At 36.8% G+C, this 24345-nt stretch overlaps 1 protein-coding gene across 18 annotated transcripts in view; it reads right to left on the bottom strand.

Annotated features, from left to right (window-relative positions):
• Window positions 1-298: 298 nt before the first annotated feature.
• Window positions 299-24345, bottom strand: part of LOC136001489 (hornerin-like) — an 82885-nt gene continuing 58838 nt past the window's right edge. For 9 of the 18 annotated variants that reach the window (XM_065655847.1, XM_065655848.1, XM_065655849.1 and 6 more), the window contains 32 exons: window positions 23190-23231; window positions 23049-23087; window positions 22606-22647; window positions 22445-22504; window positions 22089-22130; window positions 21948-21986; window positions 21505-21546; window positions 21344-21403; window positions 21119-21163; window positions 20549-20614; window positions 19617-19655; window positions 17959-17997; window positions 17240-17278; window positions 16886-16924; window positions 16273-16311; window positions 15500-15529; window positions 13989-14030; window positions 12078-12125; window positions 11833-11880; window positions 11600-11644; window positions 10873-10911; window positions 10555-10590; window positions 10130-10168; window positions 9744-9782; window positions 9155-9193; window positions 8297-8332; window positions 7517-7546; window positions 6363-6401; window positions 5103-5141; window positions 4625-4663; window positions 2104-2133; window positions 299-1689 (listed from right to left, as the gene is read on the bottom strand). In XM_065655847.1, the coding sequence (XP_065511919.1) occupies window positions 1591-1689; window positions 2104-2133; window positions 4625-4663; window positions 5103-5141; window positions 6363-6401; window positions 7517-7546; window positions 8297-8332; window positions 9155-9193; window positions 9744-9782; window positions 10130-10168; window positions 10555-10590; window positions 10873-10911; window positions 11600-11644; window positions 11833-11880; window positions 12078-12125; window positions 13989-14030; window positions 15500-15529; window positions 16273-16311; window positions 16886-16924; window positions 17240-17278; window positions 17959-17997; window positions 19617-19655; window positions 20549-20614; window positions 21119-21163; window positions 21344-21403; window positions 21505-21546; window positions 21948-21986; window positions 22089-22130; window positions 22445-22504; window positions 22606-22647; window positions 23049-23087; window positions 23190-23231 (1389 nt within the window). In that variant the 3' untranslated portion in view covers window positions 299-1590. The remainder of the gene's footprint in view (window positions 1690-2103; window positions 2134-4624; window positions 4664-5102; window positions 5142-6362; window positions 6402-7516; window positions 7547-8296; window positions 8333-9154; window positions 9194-9743; window positions 9783-10129; window positions 10169-10554; window positions 10591-10872; window positions 10912-11599; window positions 11645-11832; window positions 11881-12077; window positions 12126-13988; window positions 14031-15499; window positions 15530-16272; window positions 16312-16885; window positions 16925-17239; window positions 17279-17958; window positions 17998-19616; window positions 19656-20548; window positions 20615-21118; window positions 21164-21343; window positions 21404-21504; window positions 21547-21947; window positions 21987-22088; window positions 22131-22444; window positions 22505-22605; window positions 22648-23048; window positions 23088-23189; window positions 23232-24345) is intronic. The other 9 variants (XM_065655857.1, XM_065655854.1, XM_065655859.1 and 6 more) reach the window with 6 other exon arrangements.

Genomic DNA, 24345 nt, shown 5'->3' on the forward strand with positions numbered 1-24345 from the left:
GCCCGACGCCGGGGCCCCTGCAGCGGAACAGCGACGCGGGGCCGGGGGGCGAACGCTGGCGGCTGAGGCGGGGGCCGGAGGTGCCGCGCCGCGGCTCGCGCTTCCCGCCGCCCGCGAGGCTGCGCGCGGGGCGGGCGCCACCAGCAGCGAGGGGCTCGCGGGCAGGCGGGCTGCTAACGGGGGCCCGCGCCGAAGGGCGCGAGGGCTCGTATGAAATCCATCAGAAATTTATTAAAGAAGTGCAAGGCTAGTTCGAACTAAGATATGGAGCGCGCAGAAACACATTCCGAAGATCGTATTTAGGCAAAACTCCTTTATGCTTCAGTCACGGCTTCAGGCACTTGGGTTGATTTGCTGATGGTCGGCAGAGGACAGCGTGTCCTGTGCAGCACAGCACAGGGGCATGAAATCCTGTCCCCACTGAAGCTGGCAGCAGAACTTGAATGGAAATATATTTCATCGATTGCAATTGTAAACCATGGGAGACAAGCATGCGACGAATGAAATTTAATTTGAGTACCAGGCAGATGTTCAAAAAGACATTAATTAGAAGTATGCTTCAGGAGAAGGCAGGGCAGTAACACCGCGCACGGCTGCTGAGCCGGCCGGGGCTGCCGCAGCCGGTGCGGCGGCGGCGCCGTTACTGCCAACGCGGTGCCAGCGCCGCAGCGGCCGCTGCGCGCACAGGAGGCGGCTTTGCTGCAAGCTGCGGAGCTGCGCCTGAGCTCAAAATGGGCCACGGGCTTTCTGTGACCGCATTGACTGTACCTGCTTGCACATGTCAGCAGCATTCTTGAAATTAAACTTGCAGATAGGTATCACAGGTTAGACTAAATACTTGCGAAAAGGAGCCAAGATAACTATCAGTTTTATGAACTTAATTAAATTCCCATTCATTCCCAAGGGAAAATACATTGTTTTTCAGCAGCTTTTAGAGTATCAGCCTAATCTGGGCTGCATTGTCTCATATGCTTCTCTACAGAACTCTAGGTATTTGCAATCAGTGTGAACAGAGTTCAGCATTTCTTTCCTCTAAGCTGTTTGGCTTCTCTAATGAATTTTTTTTTTTTTTTTGCTTTGCAACCTCCATATTGAACATGTAGTTGATTACAATAGACTAAAAAAAATATTCGGATATTATTCTAGCATCTTTTCAGATGTTTACATTAGCCTTATTTTATGCGATGATAACCAGGCACGGTGCTCGGTTTGTATATACAACAAATTGTTTGATCTCCTCTGCTTTGGTTAATAACCAAATATTTTCTAAACGTTTCTTGCACCAATCAGATTTCAGGTAGGTGTTCATCACATTCCCCATCAGAAATAAAAATAAATCATACAGGTAGGGTACAACATACTCTCTTAAAATTACGTCTAAAACAGTGACAAAACTAATGGTATCTACTAATGACTAAAACCAAAAGTAAACTAATGAGAAGCATGACATACTAGCTAGACATACAACAGAACAGCCAAGTAGCATTTGACAATTTGACTTAAGGGTACTTTTTTTTCTTACATCAAGTAATTAATCTAATATTACTGAATATAATCCATGCCTAGGATGCCAAGCAACTCTTCAGAAGTTCATATAGACCACTTTGATGTAGCAGCAGAGAGAGCAAAGGCACTCAGAACACTGAATAACAGCAGGAGTTGGGGAGTTGAGTGTTTCCCAGCAGAGCTCTATTAAAAAAAAAAAAAAAAAGGCGCAATTGGATTAACCCACTTCAAAGTAGTTCTATTTACTATTATAAAAACATAGAAAGTTTCAAGGAAATATTTTCCTGTTAGCCCCTTCTATTATGTAGACACTTCTGACGTTACAAAGATAATGTGCCACATCTATAGTGCACATAAATCAACAGGTGTTCAGTTTTCACGTGCCAGGCAGGATCAAAAGTATAAAGCACTTATGTGATCTCACTTTTCCTCATTTCTATTGATACTATTCTCATTTATTATGTTGCACATGTATTCTCAAACATTTGTTCAGATACAGGAAATGTGACAGATACCTCACAGTATAAACACCACTTTGTTTTCTACAATATATATAGGAAGAAACGACTAGAAACTACAAAGAGGAAAAGTGCTTACCACTTGACTGTTGCCTGAGGAAGGTGAATTCTGAAAATAAACAAACAAATAAATCTAGAAGTGTTCCCACCCAATGGTTTTAAACACAGTTTTGCCTGTGATCAACAAAATTTTAGTAGCTGAACTCACAGCGTTGTGTTAAGTTGTTCAAGAGGAAAGCAGCTTTGCATAAATAAATGAAATAGTTTTAGTTACACACTCTATTCTCATCTTACATCTGCAAATTTCAGCTAAAATTGATGGAAGGGCAAAAGTCTATTTTCCTCTCATTCCATTATCATATTCCATACAGTTAAAAATTGATAAGTACTGAAGGAAAAAAAAAAAAGAAGTGCAAAACCTGGTAACTTGCCAGTGAAAAACTCAACAACCTAGCTTATTAAAAAAGAAAAAAAGTGAAGGATTAACTGAGCAGAGCCCATGAAAATCTACACAGAAAACAGTAATTTAAAAATAGAGGACAGAAAAATGTAACAAGGCCACTAACTGGAATGCGAAGCGAGACACATTCAGATTTAAAATATCACTGATATTGAAATAATTTTCCGAGGCGGAGGCCATATTTTTCACAGCGATTTCTTTAAATACGCTCTAATACAAATGGAACTAATACAGAATGTTCTCTTCAGACCAAATCATCCTGAAATGGCTCTACCAACCACCCAGGTTCTTTGTTTACTAAGAAAAGAAAAGGAAAACACAGTCACAAAAGTATTCTTATTGGTTTCCCAGAATAACTGCTTCCTGAGGTAGACAAGCCCTGTAAAATCATTATAAACCATTTATTTTTATTATATGAGACTGCTAGTGAATTATATCAAAAGAGCACACAGCCGTCTTGAAAATGCCGTAGATATTGGTAGTTTTGACACTGACTTTGATTTTACCTTTTTCCTTGCACATTTTTCCCCTGTTTTAATTGAATGCTCTCAAGTCAGCACAGCAATGTCCTTCACAGCAACATATCATTGACTGAACTACAAAGCTTCAAACTGAAACAGTTATCCTGATATTTAAATACATAATTCTTAATAGAATTGTCCAAGCATGTTCCTATGAGTAAGTAACAGAGTATATAAAAACTTTGCTGTGGGAGGAATGAATGCTGCCTCATCCTAAAGTTCAAGTCTGAACAAAATATTCCAATTTTTATTGGTCATTTTTCTCAGAAATTTACCATTGTAACATAATTTTAATTTTTACCCTCATTATTGTTATCTATTTAAAAAAAACCCAATATCCACACTTCTAACTTGATTGTGGAATAATGAAAGCAGAATATCCTTACTGACTTTCCCTGATCATTGCCTCTTGAGGAAGACAAGCCCTGAAAAAATATACCCATTTTTGACTCTAAACCTCTTTCTGCTTCAGTATATTCTTGCTATCTGGAATAAAGGACCACAGGAGAATGAACACTATTTTGTGTCCAGTCATCCAAAAATCCCAGGGAAATCTTATCTGAAGTACAGATATTTAAATCTTTCTGTTACAAGTATTCTTTTGAATGATGTATTAGTCAGAGGATTCAGTTCCAAGTTCTCAAGAAGAAAGAGCTGTTTTGTAGTTATGATATGTTTAATATATAGAAAGAAAAAAATAAGGTGCAATTAAACATGAATTCACCTGGAATCAGTCTACAGTTAGATTTGGGGCAAGAATTTAAAAAAAGGTAAATGTTAGAGTCCTTTAACTCTACAGCCCTACTTGAAGAAAGCTCTAATAATGAAGATAATTGAAAATAAAAGTGGATATTGAAAAATTAGATGTTCAACAAGAATCTTATTCAGTTTTCTGGCAAAGTTGCTCTGCTCATTTTAATGGCATTGCCAACAAATCTTACAAGCATGACTCTTTAAGAAATGCCATCAAATATGGTACACAAAATGTCTCACCTTTATGATTCACATATAAGAAAATGTAACATTTGTGCCCTCTTTTTAATAACAGGTGAATACATCTTATTTTCTATAGAAGAGAAACTAAAACATTGTGTATGCTTATTTGTATCTCCTGCCACTGAATGACAACAAGAGCAAGGTCTAAATTACATAGTAAAAAAGTGGTCTGAAATGGGAAAAGATGAAAATACACATAGTCAAATGTCAACTATAATTTCCTTCAAAAATAATAAAGTATTTTCTTTGAAAAAACAAATGCATATAAAACAAACGAAAAAGTGAGCCCTGAGCACAAGTATATAATTACTATGAATTTAAACAGAAATAAGTGTGCAGAAGTCCCTTACAAAAAAAATTACAAAGATCTTGTACTATAATTCTGTGATTACTAGTTTAGCTACAGAATAAAACACTGGCTTAGAGTTATGGAACTGTGTGAAAATAATTATTATGTTTGCATTTGTTGAGATTATCCCAGATAAGTGAACCGTGTGACACTCTTTGCATTTATTTAAGTAATTATTAGAAAAATGTCTAGTCCATAACTAACTGGATATTATTTTTTTAACAGGCTTATTAAAAAAAAAAAAGGTAAACTTGATTTTTTTTTTTTTACTTACTGGTTTACCCTGTTTACTGCCTCCAGAAGGACTTGAGCCCTGCAAGAAGTGAATCAAACATCTATTAACTGAATGAAAAAATCTTCTATCACTGTCTTGAGACAATTTGCCCAACTTAGGACAAACTTATTTGGATATTGTTTGAACCAAGAGCAACAGGGGTACCCAACGCTTAAGCTATCTACAGCCCAGCAAAATAATGGCAATTTGTTATTCTGAATCAAGAAAGTGGTGTTATGAAATACAGTATAGTAATTATGGTATGTTCAAAGGAACATTTTCTACACAGAGCGGTAATTCATTGCAACCAAATCTTTTATTCAGCTTGCTGAAATGACTCGAGTTAATATTACCTCAACTATTCAAGGTCAGGAAAATGACCAGATGAATGTATTTTTCGGCATCAAGTAACTGACCTGAGCTAGACAGTACAGGGAAAGAGTTGGGAGTGATAGGAGGAGGAAGAAAATATACTCACCTGCCCACCATACTGGCTGCTTACTGAGGGAGAAGATCCCTATTAAAAAAAAAAAAAAAAAAAAAAAAATCACAGGAAATGTAAGTGCTTAAGTGTTGGGAGAATAACAGCAGTTACTTTTTTTTTTTTTTAATCCTGTTCAGAATGAAACATCACAGAAAGACTTTTTGGCAGGAGGTGTCAGTAGGAATCTGGAAAGTATATTAATCTAAAAAGATATAGTGAAAGGCTTCTGACTTGATTCCTTTAAGTTCCTTAACAGCTCAAATTAGTAAATTTGGCAAACACTCAGAAAACACCTGCTATGACTATTCTCTGACATAAATATAGGGATATAAAGTGTCTTTAAGTACGGCTCTGTTCAAGGCAAAAAAAATAATCTACTTTATTTGTGATTTTCTGCTAGGTAAAACATGTTCAGAGAGCATCATGTGTATTTTGTAAGAGCGTCCTTATTATTTCAAATAAGTAATTTCGGAAAAATTTGGTTTGTAGCTTTTAAAATTCCTCTCCATGCTACAAGAAATGATCTTTTACTAGCGTGATACTGAACTCTAATGCTTGCCAACGGAGTAAAAAGAAACTAAATTATTTTTTAGTATAGCAGAGTGAACAGAGTAATACTAATGAAAAATGTGTTCCACCTTCTTATTAGATAGCCATCCATTACATCTGTTAACTATTTGGGCTACTAAGATTTCTTGATCAGTGACAAACTACTAAGTCTCCAAAATATACACAGGGAGCTGCTTACAGTAAAAGACTCAAATTGCAGGTGAAGATGAGAAAAGTGGTATCACTGTGGGTAACCCAGTGGAATTTATATTTTCAAATAAATATCTATTGGTATATTTTGTACCAAATTTCCAAGTATGTAATCTAAACAAACGCAAAAAAAAAATTCAATATGGTGATTGAAAAATAACACAGAAGATAGATTTTGAACTGGTGTGGTAGCAATGTGAAACTGAAACATAAAAACGGTTAAATAAAATTATCGCTTGAGATAAGAGGCATTCTGAGGTAAAACAACTAAAATTATCATCTATGCATCTATCTTTAAATTGAAGTTTGTTCATGCTACTCCATTTCAGTTACTGAAAAATGGTCCCTTTTTTCAGATTGAGAGTAAAATGACTCTGAAAAACGGAGTAAAATGATGCTGAAAAACTGACTGGCAGTATATGCATTGCATCATATTTTTCATTTAATAAATAGCACATAGGAAGAAGATCTAGAAAACAAAGAAAAGTTGCTTGCCTGTCCGCTATATGGACTGCTTCCAGAATATGATGAGATCTGTAAAAAGAATGTGAAAATTTTGTAAATAATTTTTTTAAATACCATCTGGCATCAAAAAAACCTGGACCCAATCTAAACCATACTCATGATACTGATTAGCTGGAAGAACTTTACACAGTTTTTAATGCAGTGGCCAATTTGCCCTGATTACTAGTATAGTAATTCTATATGGTAGATTAAACAAGTAAAGGATTTAATTTCAATTCATCCTTATTCCTTCAGATTATTTACTTGCAAAGAGAAGCTGACAATTTACATGTTGTTTCAGCACTTCTGATTCTCAGAAGTAGCATATACACCATGAGTGCTGTACTTCTGGCATGTGGGTTTTGCTTGACTTCATAATCTGAGAAAGTGTAGTAGTCATCTAAGCAATTTTGACTATACTGAGACAACAGAAAGCTGAACTCTCCCTCAAAAGTAAATTAGCTTAATTTCAGCAAAATAGTGGTTTGTTTTGTCTTCTTTTTAAAGTATTTACAAAAGTATAGGGAATGTACTAACTAGACAGAAAAATGGAAATAGCCTTAACTTTTTTAATGGATTGTTCTGTTCCTACTTGGAAGCATTTTGGGCCGAGATTTTCGATCTAAGTTTCACTAGTTCAATCATACTGTTAATAACCATCATAAGAGCAGCACTGTTACACACACGTCTAAAACCCAGCAGATAAACTATGAGATATTTGGGAGACAGATTCTTAGGAAAGTTCCGGGCCTCTCTTACAAACCAAAATAAATTAAATGCTTTGAAGCAGTTTTTCATGTCTGGATATTTTACAGAATTAGCTCCAATCTTCCTTTAATACAGATATTGGAGAACACTACTACTACTTTTAATCCAGGGTGGGGAAAGTGCATTTTACTTCATATGTGTTTCTTTGAAAATAGGAATGTATCTGGGTAGCTAGTTTTGAATATAACAATATCACAGCTGCAAGTCACTTAATGTTTTTCTCCTAAGCAGGTTCAAAAGTTCCCATTTTAGCACAATGTGAAAAAAACTTTCATCATACATATAAATTCACAGATAGAATTATTTCAAGAAATACAGTTATTTGGGAATTTTGCAGTATGTGTAGATAGTATGAAAAATATACGAAGAATACTTACTGAACTTCCACCGGGGCACACACATCCACTCTGCATAAAACACAACCAAACTTATTTTCCTGAGTCTATGACTCAAAGAGGCCTCTGAATCAGTAAACTAAAACTCACATTCTGCTACTGCAAGAATATGGACTATAAAATCCTGCTCACAGACTCACCAAGCTCCATCTAAAAAGTAGTTTCTTTCTGTCTCCACTGTCCTTTAAGGGTAGCTGTGCACTTAATGATCAAATTTTTAAATATGGTCTTCTAATTTCACATTTAAAACTCACAGTAAAACCCTTACCCACAAAAAGGATGAGTAAAAAATTCTGAGTAGTACTACAGAATGTTTGGGGTTTTTTTACCTAAAGAGGCCAGAGCACCTGGAATACATGCAGTACTCTTTCATGCTACAGACGTTACAGAAAACACTAAAGATGACTTCCAGTGGAGGCCTGCTAGGTGATTTCTGCTCCAATAAAACTGAGAGGTGGCCAGGGCTTCACCATTCAGTGTCTCACTTTCCACACTCAATCTGCATGCAATGTGTAAGAAAAATGTTCAGCACCAAAGCAGGTACAGAACCTCCCATACAAGTGCCATTCAGACAGTTACTACTGGCTGCTCTGGCCCGTGGGATGTCTGAATGACACAAAAAAAAGAAAATAACATGTTGCTGAGGCTTTGGGCAAAAAGGACAGTGGTGAAGGACAACAGTTCTTGTGAAGGAAAGACTCAAAGTAAATTGTGAGTGCCTGACAGGAGCACAACTGAAGAGTGCGTAGAAATAAAGCATACCTGTCCACCAGACTGGCTGCCTCTTGAAGGAGAGCCCTGGAAAAAATGAGAAACTGCTTATTTCTGTGTTATGGTGTAACATTCTCATTTGTTCTCCGTTGTTCTTAGGCTTTCAAATTGCTTCTGTTTAAACATAACAACAAAATTGGGCTTCTTGAACCCTGATCTGTGTAAGGAAGCATTCGCATGCCGTCACACAGACCACTGCATCATTTGTTCATAACATGGCCTGACATACCAGACAGACCCATACTTACCAATCCTCACTCAGTTTAGCCTAAAGCTATTCTCTCTTAGAATGTTCCTTTTTAAAAAAAAATACAGTTCAGTTTTCCTAATGAACTGTGTTCTAAAACTGCAAATACTATGAAAGTAGAAGTTTTACCTGTCCACTATACTGGCTGCTTCCTGAAGAAGCTATACCCTAAAGAAATGAGAAAGTATTTATATTTGTTGCACATTCTTTAACTTATGATGTCACAGAAAAAAAACCCACTTTTACTTGTCTTCCATTGATTTAAATGTCACGGGAATGTGAACACTTCCTTTATAACCCTACTGAAATCTATTAGCCTTTACAACGCCTACTGTTTAAACTGAACGAAGTTTAAATCCAAGTCAGTATAGGCAGGTGTGAGCGGCGCTGCTGGACTGGATTGTGTGCTCAGGGCAGCCTCCTATGCTTTACATTCCTGAGCGGGCTGAAGCAGCAGCAGGTCATATATTCATCTGTTCTGCTTAAACACTGTTCTGCTATAAGCCACCCCTTTATAAAATATTCTGTTTTTCACAAACCAGAAAAAGAGAGAAAGGTGAACATTAGAAAAAACAACCCATAAATAGAAAAACAATTCTCACCTGTCCTCCATAATGGCTGCCACCGGAGTAAGATGAACCCTGAAGAAAAGGTACCAATTATTTCTCTATCAAAAAGCTTCTTTAAGGGTTTTTTAAAGACAGACTATTTTATTTCTCTGTTGTACAATGGAAGATAAACACACAACCTGTTCATTTATGTGTTCTATGCAAATTAGGGATGGTTTGTAACACGAATCTTCCATAATACTGATGATGAGTTAGTAGCATTATATACCTAGTTTTAGGAGACTGTATTTGGACTAGAAATCTCTTTCTCTTCTAATTCCCTCTCCAATAAATCTGACCATAAATGTTTTCAGAGGCCAAGGATGAGTTTGTTGGGGATTTCACTCTATATTAAGGGCTATACCACTAGGCAGCACTGGGAACCCTATCCCTCAACTTTTATTTCACAGGAGCACGTAACTCCTGCCCCACTCCCCTGTTCCCCTCCTGAGACACACTGCTCCTCTGATACCAACTTTGATATTGCATTTTGCTGAAGGAAGTGAGGTATTCTGCAGGTTGAGATAGAGAAGGAATGCAATCTGGGTTTTCGGATAAAGACTATACAGGAAGAGTTTCTCACCTGTCCTCCATACTGGCTGCTTCCTGAAAGCGGTGAACCCTGAACAAAAAGAATTAAATTATCTCTGTATCCATGTCATAGCACTCCCTTAAACCACGCTCCATATGAGGGAGAAGTACCTAATTTCTTTCAGTGCAAAACCGAGTAGACTAAACCAGACTGTGCAAAAAGGACTGAGACTCATCTGCATTTACCATGATGCATCAGAAATTACATCTCCTAAAAACTCTCCTGTGGACTTATAACACATACATTTATAACTACTTTATACCAAGCAACAAATGAAATACAACAAGAAAAAAAATCTCCTTAAAATGTTACTTTACACAGAGAACTACCAAGTCTTTTGGATGAAGTAGGAAACACTACGAGAGAAGAATTCTCACCTGCCCCCCATGCTGTATGCCTCCTGAGGAAGTTGGACCCTGAATATCAACAAAAAAGGAAATAAAACTTCTTTACACCCATTTCATAGAATCATAGCATGATTTCATGAGGCTTTTAAAAATTTTGGTCAACTTCATGAACTACTAGTTTATTTCAGAAAGACACGACTTCTAGTCCTGAAAATTTCAGAAGACAATTGAGTCAACCATGTATTTCAAGTTCTATTTTTTTCTTACTCTTAAATAATGGTCTTCATCTGAACTTGTTTTGTTTAATTACAGTAGCACCAGAGTGCTACAGAGAGAAATTTACTGACATTTTAGACTAAGATAAATAAAGCTAAGGTAGACAGCTGGGTATACAATGAATAAACTACAAGTTTGCATAGGTCGAAACTACAAAAGTGGGGACTATTAATGCTTACTTGTCCACCAGAATGGCTGCCTCCATAAGATGACCCCTGGAAAAAAATATTCAAAATCAGTTATTTCTGAATATCTGATTGATGGAGACGGACAGCAAAGACATCTGTATTTTGTTATTTGACTGTTTGTTTGTAATCTGCCCAGAATAAACCCTATATTTTCGTCTTCCTTGGATTCACAATATTACTACAGAGAATAGATCATTATAAAGTTTCTTGAAATATTAAATTGAGATAGCTATCTTCATAATCCTTTCCTTGATAAGAGTTAAATGATGGTAAAACAAATATATAACACAAAATATAAAAAGAGCTTACATGCCCACCATACTGGCTAGCTCCAGAGGAATAAGAGTCCTGTAAAGAATACCAAATAAGTGAATTACCTGCTGTAGGATTTCCTTAAATCAAAACATGACTCTCCCAGGCCAATAGGAGCAAGAGAGCCAGGTAAGGGTGAAGGCAGGTGAGCAGGACTTTCCATATGCTTTAATAATTAGAGTTCAAGCCTTACAAGGTAACTTGGGGAAATACTCAAGTTCCTAAGCAAGGCTGTAAGGCAATAAACCCCCTACTGCCTTGTTTCTGGAGAATGGCATGTCTTTATTTGGAAAGCTGAATCCTGGGCCAAAGCTAGTGGTAAAAGATTGGCAACCTAGCGGGACTCTGCAAACCAAACCAAGCAAGTTGACTGAAACCTCATACAACAAAGAGGTCTCTTTAAAGAGGGGAGATTGGATTTGTTTTTCTTCTTAATGGGATTAGGTCCACTAGGAATCAAAAATGCTACATTTTGATTAATTCTTTCCCCACACCTATTTTTTATTTGAACTTCATTATGCACATGTTTCACACAAACAAGGGCACTACTTGCTAAAAAGTCTTATGTATAACTTCTAGGACATATCAAACCCAACGATGAATTTAGTTTACTGAGGTTTTGCTCTTTAGACATATTTCCCATATGAAAACTGAATTCGAGTTTGTGAATAACCCTCATTTACAAAAGCGGCAAGCTGGCTCTCCTTTTGGAACGAGTACTTACTTGGCCGCCATACTGGCTATGGTGGCTGCCTCCAGAAGATGAACCCTGAAGAAAAAATGAAAAAAACAAACCAGTGATTTTTCTCTAACAGAACTATTTTAAAGCAAATCTTCAGAAAGGATAGTAAATTTCTATTTAAACATTTGTACATTTTTGTTTGGGTTTAAAATCCACTCAAAATGTAAAATCTGGCTTTCCCTACTTTCTTAATACATCTAAAATTTAGTGTGTACCTGTCCACCATACTGGCTGTTGTGGCCACCTCCAGAAGATGATGAGCCCTGAAGAAAGAAAAAAAATAAAAGAAGAAAGAAACTAGTTATTTTTCTCTAACAGAACTATTTTAAAGCAATTTTTCAGAAAAGATAGCAGTGTTTAAATTTCTATTTTAAACGTTTTTGTTTGAGTTTAAAATCCACTCAAAATATAAAATATAGCCTTCCCTGCTTCGTTAATACATCAAAAATTTAGTGTGTACCTGTCCACCATACTGGCTGTAGTGGCTACCTCCAGAAGAAGATGAGCCCTGGAGAAAAAAAAAAAAAGAAAAAAAACAAGAAAAAAAAAAACAAAAAAGAAAAAGAAAGAACTAGTTATTTTTCTCTACTTTAAAGCAAATCTTCTGAAAGGATAGCAGCATTTCAATTTCTATTTTAAACATTTTTGTGGGGGTTTGAAATCCATTCAAAATATAAAATTTAGCCTTCCCTACTTTGTTAATACATCAAAAATTTAGTGTGTACCTGTCCAACAGAATTGCTGCTTCTAGAGCCCTTTCACAAAGGAAATACCAGTTATTTCACTTCAAAGTATCTGACTGAAGGAGTGGCAGTTTCTTTCAGTTTAAAATTGGCACACTGAAGGATGATATCCCCCCAAAAAGCTTTTAATGTTAATTCCTGCAGGGTATTGCAGACCCTTTTGAGGACTCTGAGCTTCTATGAGATCTGCTAAGCTCATAAAGAAATGAAACTGGTTTGTATTTAGTATATAATGTTAAGCATCTATCAGAAATGTGTCCTTCATATAAAATCTTAACTATGTAAAATGACTTTTTAATTGCGCTGTAAAGAAGATACTAAAGACAATGTTCTGAGGTAGACTGCAATATAGAGTTGGGGAAGGACTAAAATCTACGTTCAGTCTGCAAAAGACATTCACCCATGCTGAGGTACTGGGTGTGTCTACACATTAAAGTACAGATCAGGAGTGTGCCCTTGAGACAAACCTCCCGAGAGTCCCCACGTGCTGTGGCTTGTTTTGCACCATGGAGTGGTCTCGGAGTGAAGTAATTGGATGCCTTTCAGATTAAACTAAATTGTAGAATGCTCTCTAGGGGCACACTTAATGCTTTCAGGTAGTGTAAGGACCAGAGCAAACCCTTCCTGAAATGTGTATAGCGTGGCTGTCAGTTCATCAGCACTGATTTTTTTCACTCTGTGTAGTGGAACAGCCCCAGCAGTTTGCAGTACTTGTTGACATAGACACAATCACTACGTTCCTTCAGTCTTTATACATACTCTCTGATTCTGAACTGCTCTTCAAAGATGGCCAAGTCAGTAAAAAAAATAAATCAGTCCTAATTGGAAGTTTCATAGGAAACAAATCTCAACATCAGTAATATGAAGGATGTAGAACACAGGTAGGTAAGAATATTTTTGTGGCTGTAGATATATAAACATTCCTCCTTCCAACAAGGGAGCACAAGACTAGTCCTATTTGTCACGTAATATTGATTTTTGTATGGTACATTTATGTAGCTGTGTCCCAGTCAGCTTTATATCAGTTAGCAATCTGGTAACAATGCCACAGAGTTCTGTGCTAGATACAAAAAGACCCAAATGTTTTTTCTTGCTTTAGTGCAGCACATACAGAGCTGCAGTGATGCACCCAGCATGACTTTCTAACACACGATGAACAGAACTGGTCTTGCGAATGCTGTAAACAGGACTCTCCTGCAAAAGAGTTACCCATCTGATAGGGAAATTACTGGTCTATGAATACTAACCTTTCTTGTAGTAAATGGTTTAAGAGGAATACAAACACATAAATCCATGTCTTTGAGGGTATTTTGGCATAATTCCAAGGAAGTCAATGGAACTGACTCCCAAAGTAAATCTTTATATTGTTATATACCTGCATTTGTGCCAAACAGCATTTTTCAAACATTGCCAAATGGCACTTGTCTTTAAATGAATACTATTTCAAACGGAAAAAGAAACTGCAAGTGCTGCTTGAATGTTCTGCGTGTATTTTTAATTGTAACTAAGGTAGCTTATTTTCACAAGTGTATGACTAATGTTAGGTACTGACCCTTTTTAACCTCTCTAGCCATTATATTAACAAAACAAACACGGGGCATCCTTACAAGCTGGTGAACAGTGCTTACGTTTGCAGAGGAATCACTTCTGACTAAGGTAGGGGATCCACCCTGTAAGGTCAAAAAGAAAAAAAAGTTAAAAAAAAAAAAAGAAAAATTAGCCTTTGTCTGATCATAAACTGAAAATAAAACAAAATCTTAAAATGGCTGTTCTAAGATATTTTAAAGGAAAAATATCACAGTCTGAAATGAAATTACACTTACATTTCACTTACTTTTCTTAACTTGCCAAGATAGCAAATAGTCTTTTTTGGCCTGGAAGACCATAAATTAAAAAGTATCATTTTGTATTTGTGCATAACTCACCGCCTAGAAAATAAGAACACTACCCAATGTGCAGGCACGTCCTTTACATATTACATTACATATTACATGTTGATTGACCACATATGATTTGCTTTAGAAAGCATGTATTACCCTATTTCAGTCTTTAAATAATTTCATATGGGCTTAAAAGCACAAATGAGAAGTGGCTCAGGTTTGTGGGTGGGGGGTTTTTGTTTGTTTTGGTGGGTTTTGTTTGTTTGTGTTTTTTATTTGGTAAACATTGACTTCTGAGACAACTTTTACAGTTGGCAATTTTGTAGGCTTGATATTTTTGAGATTATTTTAGCTTCTGTTCATGACATATTTTTTTGTTAATTAATTCTTCTATTTAATGATTTTTTTAAAAATATATACACATCTCTGTAAATACTGGTCAGAGAATAAACCTTTCTGCCACATTTTAAGGTTCCTGGCTTGTATCAGAACTAGTGTGGCCAGCAGGACCAGGGCAGTGATCATTTCCCTGTATTCAGCACTGGTGAGGCTGCATCTTGAATCCTGGGTTCAGTTTTGGGCCCCTCACTACAAGAAAGACATTGAGGTGCTGGAGAGAGTTCAGAGAAGGGCAACAAAGCTGGTGAGGGGCCAGGAGCACAAGTCTGATGAGGAGCAGCTGAGGGAACTGGGGCTGTTTAGCCTGGAGAAAAGGGGCTGAGGGGAGACCTGATCGCTGTCTGCAACTACCTGAAAGGAGGTTGTAGCATGGAGGGTGTTGGTCTCTTCTCTGAAGTAGCAAGTGGTAGGATTGAGAGGAAATGGCCCCAAGTTGCACCAGGGGAGGTTTAGATTGGATGTTAGGAAAAATTTCTTCACTAAAAGGGTTGTAAAACACTGGAACAGGCTGCCCAGGGAAGTGGTTGAGTCACCATCCCTGGAGGTGTTTAAAAGACGTGCAGATGTGGTGCTCAGGAACATAGTTTAGCAGTGGACTTGGCAGTGCTAGGTAACGGTTGGACTTAATGATCTTAAAAGTCTTTTCCAACCTAAATGATTCTATAATTCTGAATTCTTCATCTTGGCATAATGAGAAGTAACTTCTACCATGTCAGTAATATCTAAGTCACTAAAGGAACAACTAGTATAAAATTAAGGGTACATTCAAATAAATAAGTTAGAAATAAATAGGACCACAGATAATTTTCCAGTTAAATAATGTAGTAAACCAAAATGTATAGTGAACAAATAACACTTACGGAACTTCCCCCAGAACAATTGCATCCCTCCTGTAAAGAATGCAGAAAATATTTAAGATATCAAGAGCACAGAACTGAAAAGGACTCCAGTTACAACTCAAATTACTTCTTCTACCATCCTAGGTATGCAAGCCATAAAGTTACATTCAAAACTGCCCAAGCACCCAACTTCTAGAAATCAGTCTATTTTTTTTGTTCTCTTTGTCCTGTGCAACAATTCCCACACTTATTGCTCTGATGGTGAAAGACTTCTAATTTTGTTATGTTTAAATTTGTTATCTACAATCTTGACCTTAAAAACCTTATACACCAAAAAAGATGAGTAAAAAATTCTGAGTAGTACTACAGAAAGCAGCGGGGTTTATTTGTTTGTTGGTTTTTTCCCTAGAGAGGCCAGAGCACCTGGAACACAGGCAGTACTATTTTGTGCTACAGACGTTACAGAAAACAGGTGATTTCTGCTAAAACAGAGAGGTGGTCAGGGCTTCACTATTCACTGTCTCACTTTCCACATTCAAACTTCATGAAATGTGAAAGAAAAATGTTCAGCACCAAAGCAGGTACAGAACCTCCCATACAAGTGCCATTCAGACAGTTACTACTGGCTGCTCTGGTCTGCGGGATGTCTGAATGACACAGAAAAAGAAAATAACGTGTTGGGCAAAAAGGACAGTGGTGAAGGACAACAGTTCTTGTGAAGGAAAGAGAGTCAAAGTAAATTGTGAGTGCCTGACAGCAGCAGAACTGAATGGTGTGCAGAAAGAAAAGCATACCTGTCCACCAGCCTGGCTGCCTCCTGAAGAAGCTGAACCCTGTAAATGATACATTTTCATTTAAAAGATTTTCTTTAAGTTTCACATGTATTTTTTATTACAATATATTGTCTTTTACTCTCTAAACTATGTTGGAAAAGACCTATCTGGTTAACAACCCAACTTTATTTATGGAAAGATGAATAAGGATAAAAACCCCACAGTAGTCTAGAAACGTAGGTATTACCAAACTGGTAATATTTTCTTGAAGTATGTACATTGGACAACAAAACAAAACAAAAAAACCCAACACCAAAACAAACACTGAAGAAATATTTCCCACCTGCCCACCATACTGGCTGAAAAAAATAATCACTTAATTTATATTTTAAAAATATAAATTAATACAAAATATTTATTGCTTTCATTTGTTTCCTGGTGTTGGAGCATCAGCGAATACATGAATTGTATTTTGATCACTCTGCTTACACTTGGACTTCTCCATGACATATATAAGGAAAAGGTGATTGAGTGATCTTGTTCACAGATAAAAAAATGCTGGAATACAATTCGAGGACTCGAGCTTTTGTATAACACATACTTCAGGTCAACAATACAAAGAATTAGTATTTACCTGTCCGCTGGAGTAGCCACCACTTTGAGAAGATGATCCCTGCAATAAAGTAGACCAAATTTATTTTTGTTTAAAATGGCTTCTGGAAAACAAGACTATGTTGTTGAATAGTCATGGGCATATTTTTATGAAAAACAAAACAAACCACACACACACAAACAACAAACCAAAACCAAACAAACAAAACACCAAAACAAAACAGTTTGCCATTTGGTTTCACAAGACACGATGCCAGATGTCACGAAAAATTCTAGGACATAAACAGTTGGGTATAATTTACTTGTCAGGATCATTTTTAAAAAGAACAGCCATTTTGGAAGGGAACTGCAAATAATGAATAAAATAGATGCTTACATGTCCACCTGACTGGCTGCCTCCTGGGGAATAAAAATCCTGGAAAAATGTATTGAAATTACATGAAAAAACCAAACACTTCCTTTCTTTTATAGTATGGAAAGATCAGGATGGAAGCTGAGCACTCCTTGCTTCTCCACATTCCTTAATTTGCTCTCATGGGTCGTTCAAGAACAATAAAAAAAGGTCTTTCTGTATGAAACAGCACATACCCCTTTATACCTGTTGATAATTGCTCTTTTGGTGAAAGGTATTATTTTGGATACAATGATTAAAGAGTTGTGGTATCTCCAATAAAATAATTTCTCAGTGTGTGATTTAATTCTCCTTAGAATAAATAAAATGTGTGCTATGTAAAAATGACAGGAAAATGGAAGCCCTCATAACTAAGTCATACAGCGCAACAAAGCAAAGGGTTTTACTTCGAATAGATGCTGGACAAATCATGGTACTGAAGCCTTTTGCAGTCAGGCAATGAGTAAAAAGGCACAGGAACCTGAATATGTATATTGTGGTACTGTGTTTGTAATGCATCGGTTGGGATTTCTAGTGGTACTACAACACTTTAGGCACATCCTCATTCCTTCTGTGCTTGATGACTTTCTATCCCACACTGGAAGCTGCCATACCAGCTTCCACACAAGATACAATTTAGGTGGCTAGTGGTTGCCAAGCACTGGGGCAGACACCCTGGCAACATGTAAGGACGGAGCACTTACCCGTTCACTCTGATGGCTGCCAGATGCTGAGGTGGAATTCTAAAAAAGAGATTAGAATCTAGTTATTGCGTGGCAAATACTTCTATTTTTTTCTAAGCAAGGTTGGAAGGCAAAGGAAACTACTGCTTGTTTGTGTGCCTTGTTGGGAAGGTTCAAGATGGTAGGGTGTAGGATAAGCAGCACTCTTTCAAGTTCCTCCCCTGCTCACTTCTGGAGCATGGCATTTCATTATTTGGAAAGCTGAATTCTGATATAGCATAATAAAGGAATGAGCTTGCATCTCAATCTATGTTATTTCCTCTAAGAATGCTATAGAGGTAAACATCAGCACTTTAAAAGCTGTCTTGGTTCTTGTAAGACCTCAGTGGTGCACACTGATGTTGGAATACTTTAGTTTCTTTCATACCTTAGTTTCTTTCAGAGGGCCTTGGGGCCTCTGTAGTGTCATATGTTAACTTTGCTGAATATCCACAAGAAGATTTTGCTACAGAAACTGCATGGAAGCTAATGACATTATACTTGTGGATGAAGTGCACAGCTGAATTTATAAAAAATTTGTGGAGAACAATTTCCTACTAACCAGGACACTGGAAAACAAGCTTAATAGAAGTCCAGTTAAAGTACAACCAATCACGCAAGACTCCAAAAAAACGAAACATTAAATTTGGAAAGATTTATAAACAGCGTCACCAGAATAAATAGGAAATATACTTTACTCAGGAGAAAAGGCATGTTCTTAAACAGAACAGCAAGCAGTTCTCACCACACTACATGAAATCAGACCATTCCTATGCAATATACAAATGAAGGAATATGATTCTTTTATGTCTGGCACTGGAAAAACACAAATCAAGTGTAATGTGAATTGAAGATGGAAAGGGGGGAATTAGTCTGTGCAGTGTTAATTAGGGAAGTTGTATTTTAGAAAAAGAATAGAATGAGATAATGATTAAGGGTCAAATACAATGTGTTTTCTCGAAAATAAAAGGAAAAGTTGAATTTTAAAATAAATCTGTATCTTAAGAGCAATTAAGTTTGAAAGTCTTAATTTGTGTGAATTGCTATGAAAGTCGAGAATAGTAAACATAGATAGAATATAATCTTAATGAAATAAATGACAAAAAGTTACCCTTAAGAACAAGAAGGGCTGATCTGACATATGGATAGTATTGTTCTTGTAGTTAAATTAGTGGTTTTGTATTAAATTAACTCTGAAAAAGTAGACAAATTAAATTGCTGGAAGTAAGAAGTATCTGGTTCTTTTGTACACTATGAGCCTATACTAATATTAAGTTTCAATGGAAATTGTGAAATAAAGGAAAAGAGCTTCCTTTGTAAATGCTAATTCTAATAAGTTATTCAAAAAATGTATGGTTGTTACAAGTCAGAACTGTTGTAACTGCAATTTTAATTTGCCAAATCCTTATCATACCATAGCACAATAATGTGACATAATTTGAATCTACATTTTCCTTTATCTATAGAAACAATATAATTTCATAGAAGCTATTGCAGAAAATTACAAGATGGATGATTAGAATGTACTGTGAAGGAGCTCTTGAAGATATGATGAGATAAGGTAAAGGTCCATGTAAGCACCTAGATACTTCAAAAGGTAGTAAATTCTGATATTGATATACTTGAGAAAAAATGCTTACACTGTCATCAGTTTCACCGCCTCCTATGGAAGGTGAATCCTGTAAAATAATGGAAAAACATTTATTTTCATGTAAAAAGGACTCTTACTTCTGGAGAATATAAACTATGCATTTTTATACATAAAAAAATTTAGATAAAGTTGATTTGCAAAATTAACCATTCTTTACATTCAGAAATCCCATTATCTATGCTTTCTTTCTAGATCCTGCACTAGAAGTAGCAAGACAACACAATTTTCTATGAAAAACCAATCTGCATTATATGCCTTATTATTTTTAATATATCATTCTATATGACTTCAGCTGTTTCAAATGTATTGCTAAACGAAGCATAAGATGGTCCCTATAGAATAATCCCACGATGTGATTCACATCGATAAACAGTCTTCAGATATAGCGTGTGCATTTCTCTAGACTTTCAATAGCTTCTACATGACTAAGGTGTGTAAAGTACATGCACAAAATATTTTTCTTTCGAATAAGCTAACGCATGAACAACAAAGTAGTTAAAGTATTGAATAACCGCAGCGGCACAGTTGGCAGGATAGTGCATACACTGCATCATGTTCCCTCCATCATGGAAACATTTGGAGTTGTAAAGTGGTAAATAAAAGCAAAGAGAAACAAAGGGTAAAATGGCATTTCCATGGTCATCACTTAAAAATAGAATCATAGGATGGTTTGGGTTGGACTTAGTTCCAAGCCCCCTGCCGTGGGCAGGGACACCTTCTACTAGACCAGGCTGCTCAAAGCCTCATCTGACCTGGTCTGGAACACTTACAATGATGCGGCTTCCACAGCTTCTCTGGGCAGCCTGTCCCAGTGCCTCACCATCCTCACGGTGAAGAAATAATTGAAATATAGAAGCCAGCGCACAAAAGAACTGAAACAGCAAGCTTAAGCTTTTGATGTATGAGACAAATAATATTTACCTGACCAAAAGATTGACCACCACTAGATGTGGAAGATCCGGCACCACTGTAGGTAGAAGATCCACCCTGTTCAGAAAACATAAATCATATTCATACTGCAAACAGACTTCTTTTTTTTTTGTCATTTACTGTAGGGATCTCCTTCTGGGGAGATTTAAAAAATATGAATATTTACTTAGTTATCGGAATAGCTATTGAGCAAGTCATAGTGTTTTACAGTGACATAACTAATTTAATAAATTTTTAATTCAAATTCTATTTCCACTTTTGCAGAGATCTTAATCAAATTCAAAGCTAGCATTGTTGGGAAGAATAAGCTCTAATGGTTGGAAGCACTCCACTTTTTATTCCCCTATAAACTTTCAGGCTACTTAGTTAATAGTATATGCAAATTGACTCCACAAACCAAAAAAACCACCTTAATTAAAATGTAGTGAGAGCCAAAATACAGAATATAGCTGTATATAGGAGCCAGGGTATTGGGTCTCAGCACCCTTTACACGAAGAGGAAAAAACAAAAAAACAAACAAAAAACAAACAACAAAACAGAAAAGAAAAAAGAGTATTTACCTGACCATAGGATTCACTGCTACTGTCATAGACAGAAGACCCTCCCTGTACAGGGGAAAAAAAAAAAAAAGTTTATTATTTTGCTCCCCTCAAGAAAGAGCTTTCCTTCTTTCAAGGGCAGTATAGGAATGAAAATAACAGAAGTCTGTTTTATCTTTATGTCACTGTTTAGAGCAGGGTGGCTATAAACAGAGTGGACACTTACAAATGAGAAAAAACACTTACCTGTCCAGAAGATCCGCCATGAGAGAAGGAAGATCCGCCAGGATAGTAGGAAGACCCTCCCTGTACAGAAAACATAAACATTTACTGTTTTGTAGTTGAAGTGTTCTCTCATGGAAGACTTTAGACTACTCCTGTGCAGACATAGTGACCACAATATTTACCTGGTTACCAGAGTAAGAGCTGTGGGAAGAAACTGGGCCACCCTGAAAGGAAAACACAGACCACTACTTTCATGCAGACAAGTGTTTAAATCGCAGTATATCCACTGCTCATTTTACACCCTTCCTCCCATTTTTGAGCTAACTTTTATGTACCTAAATAAAAAACAAGACCAATATTGTTAAATGGAAGAAGTCTTCGGGTGGTCATTTTCTTAGCCTGCTGAAATTTGAATACTGCAAAGAAACTACAGATAGTGTTCTGTACTGCTCTCTGTCAAACCTCACACCACTAGGTTACATCAGGGTTAATTTAGGTTTTCTTCTCTAAGAGGCAGCTATCAGGTCTGTAATTACAGCATGTCATAGCACCCACAATATTGGGAGTGAAGGAACCAGGAAAATGGGAGTCTGAGTTGTCCTGGTAAGGGAGGAAGAACAACTACCTGTCCATAGGATCCTCCGGGATAGAAGAAAGGCCCTCCCTGTGCAGAAGACAGAATGGGTTACTGGTTTGCATTTGGCTGATCCTTCAGGGAAGGTTTTAAATGGAGCTTCTGAATAGGGCATTTTATCTGAACGTTTACCTGGTCACCAGAATATGTACTGTGTGCAAAACCTGGAGCTCCCTGAAATGAAAACACAGACTAGCTATTTTCTTGCAAACAGGATGGTGTAAATAGTAATGTACCTGACTCTCACTTTGGGCCAAATTGTTAAAGAACAAGGAACTTCTTATCACTAATTTTCTTAACTGGATGAAAGATCGTTCCAATGAAGTTGTAAACAGAGTTTAGTCTTTTCTTCTGACAGACTTTATGGTGTAAGTTACAAATGGTTGATTCAATTCTTGGGTGTTATATTTCACAGCAGCCACTACATGGGGAATATAGGAAGGAAGATAACAGGAGTCTGTCTTATGATTACGAATGAGGAAACACACCTGTCCGGAATATCCACCAGGATAGAAGGAAGCTCCACCAGGATAGAAGGAAGACCCTCCCTGTACAGAAAACATAAACATTTACTGTTTTGTAGTTGAAGTGTTCTCTCATGGAAGACTTTAGACTACTCCTGTGCAGACACAGTGACCACAATATTTACCTGGTTACCAGAGTAAGAGCTGTGGGAAGAACCTGGGCCACCCTGAAAGGAAAACACAGACCACTACTTTCATGCAGACAAGTGTTTAAATCGCAGTATATCCACTGCTCATTTTACACCCTTCCTCCCAATTTTGAGCTAACTTTTATGTACCTAAATAAAAAACAAGACCAATATTGTTAAATGGAAGAAGTCTTTGGGTGGTCATTTTCTTAGCCTGCTGAAATTTGAATACTGCAAAGAAACTACAGATAGTGTTCTGTACTGCTCTCTGTCAAACCTCACACCACTAGGTTACATCAGGGTTAATTTAGGTTTTCTTCTTTAAGAGGCAGCTATCAGGTCTGTAATTATAGCATGTCATAGCACCCACAATATTGGGAGTGAAGGAACCAGGAAAATGGGAGTCTGAGTTGTCCTGGTAAGGGAGGAAGAACAACTACCTGTCCATAGGATCCTCCGGGATAGAAGAAAGGCCCTCCCTGTGCAGAAGACAGAATGGGTTACTGGTTTGCATTTGGCTGATCCTTCAGGGGAGGTTTTAAATGGAGTTTCTGAATAGGGCACTTTATCTGAATGTTTACCTGATTACCAAAATATGTGCTGTGTGCAAAACCTGGGGCTCCCTGAAATGAAAACACAGACTAGCTATTTTCTTGCAAACAGAGATTTAAGTGCGTCCGTTTCCAAATTTCTATTCTTTCAAGAGATAGGTTTCAAAACGGACATTACTGCAATCATTGAAAGAGATCACTGTTTGTTTTTTTTTTTTCTTTCTTTCTTTTTTTTTGGTTAATAATAAGGAAACCTTTAGCAGATACTTTTCTGTTCAGGAGAAAAGATCTGAAATAAATAGTAACTTTTCATTTTACTCTTTCTAATAAAAGAATCCCATGCCATACCTGCTGGACTCTACGTTGTTACAGATTATCATGACCCTGATCATGTTTTTAAAAAGTTGCCAGAATGCTGAACTTCTAAAATATAATATAAATAGGGTTTAGGAGAGCAGATTTTTCAGCTCACTGCTTAAAGGAGAAGACTATTTACCATTTCATAACATCCATTATTACTGCCACACCTCGTTTATATACAAACAAAGGATTATTCTATGGTTAGGTTGCAACCTCAGAGACTATTTTTAGACTGAGCTTTTGTCTTTAGGTGAAGCTTAGAGAAAAGTTGGAACAATTGCAGTGCGAAGAATTTGGGCATCCGCATAAGGAAACTCATTGTTTCCTTTGAAACAAGATGGTTTAAATATGTATAGCTTTGCTCTCAATTTATAATCTTTCTCAGGTTTGAAGAGACCTTTATGTAACTCACAACTTTTAAGTTTAGAAGAAAGCTTTTTGCAGGCATTTTCCTACAGAGCTGAAGAATCTTAAAGGAAGTAGATGACGGTCTCTTTTATGTAAGATTCAGGAATGCTGATTTATTTATACATATACATCTACCTATACCTTGCTTTTTTAATTCAGAAGAACAAACCTGACTGTCACGGCCAATGCGTTTACATGCTAATCTCAGGCACTGCTACTGCCATATGTAGATTGACCCTGGACAGAAGATGAAAGTAAGTCCAGTTTTTAATTCAGTCTATTCCTTTGCAAAGATCACTGAACTTTACTGTGGGGTGAAGACAAAGATCAAGACTATCACTACCTAGTTTATAATAAATTAATTCTATCAGCTGATACTATCACAAATGGAAATACAAGTCTGTTGTGTATCAAAGCG

Source organism: Caloenas nicobarica, chromosome Z, assembly GCF_036013445.1.
Source record: "Caloenas nicobarica isolate bCalNic1 chromosome Z, bCalNic1.hap1, whole genome shotgun sequence".
NCBI lineage: Eukaryota > Metazoa > Chordata > Aves > Columbiformes > Columbidae > Caloenas > Caloenas nicobarica.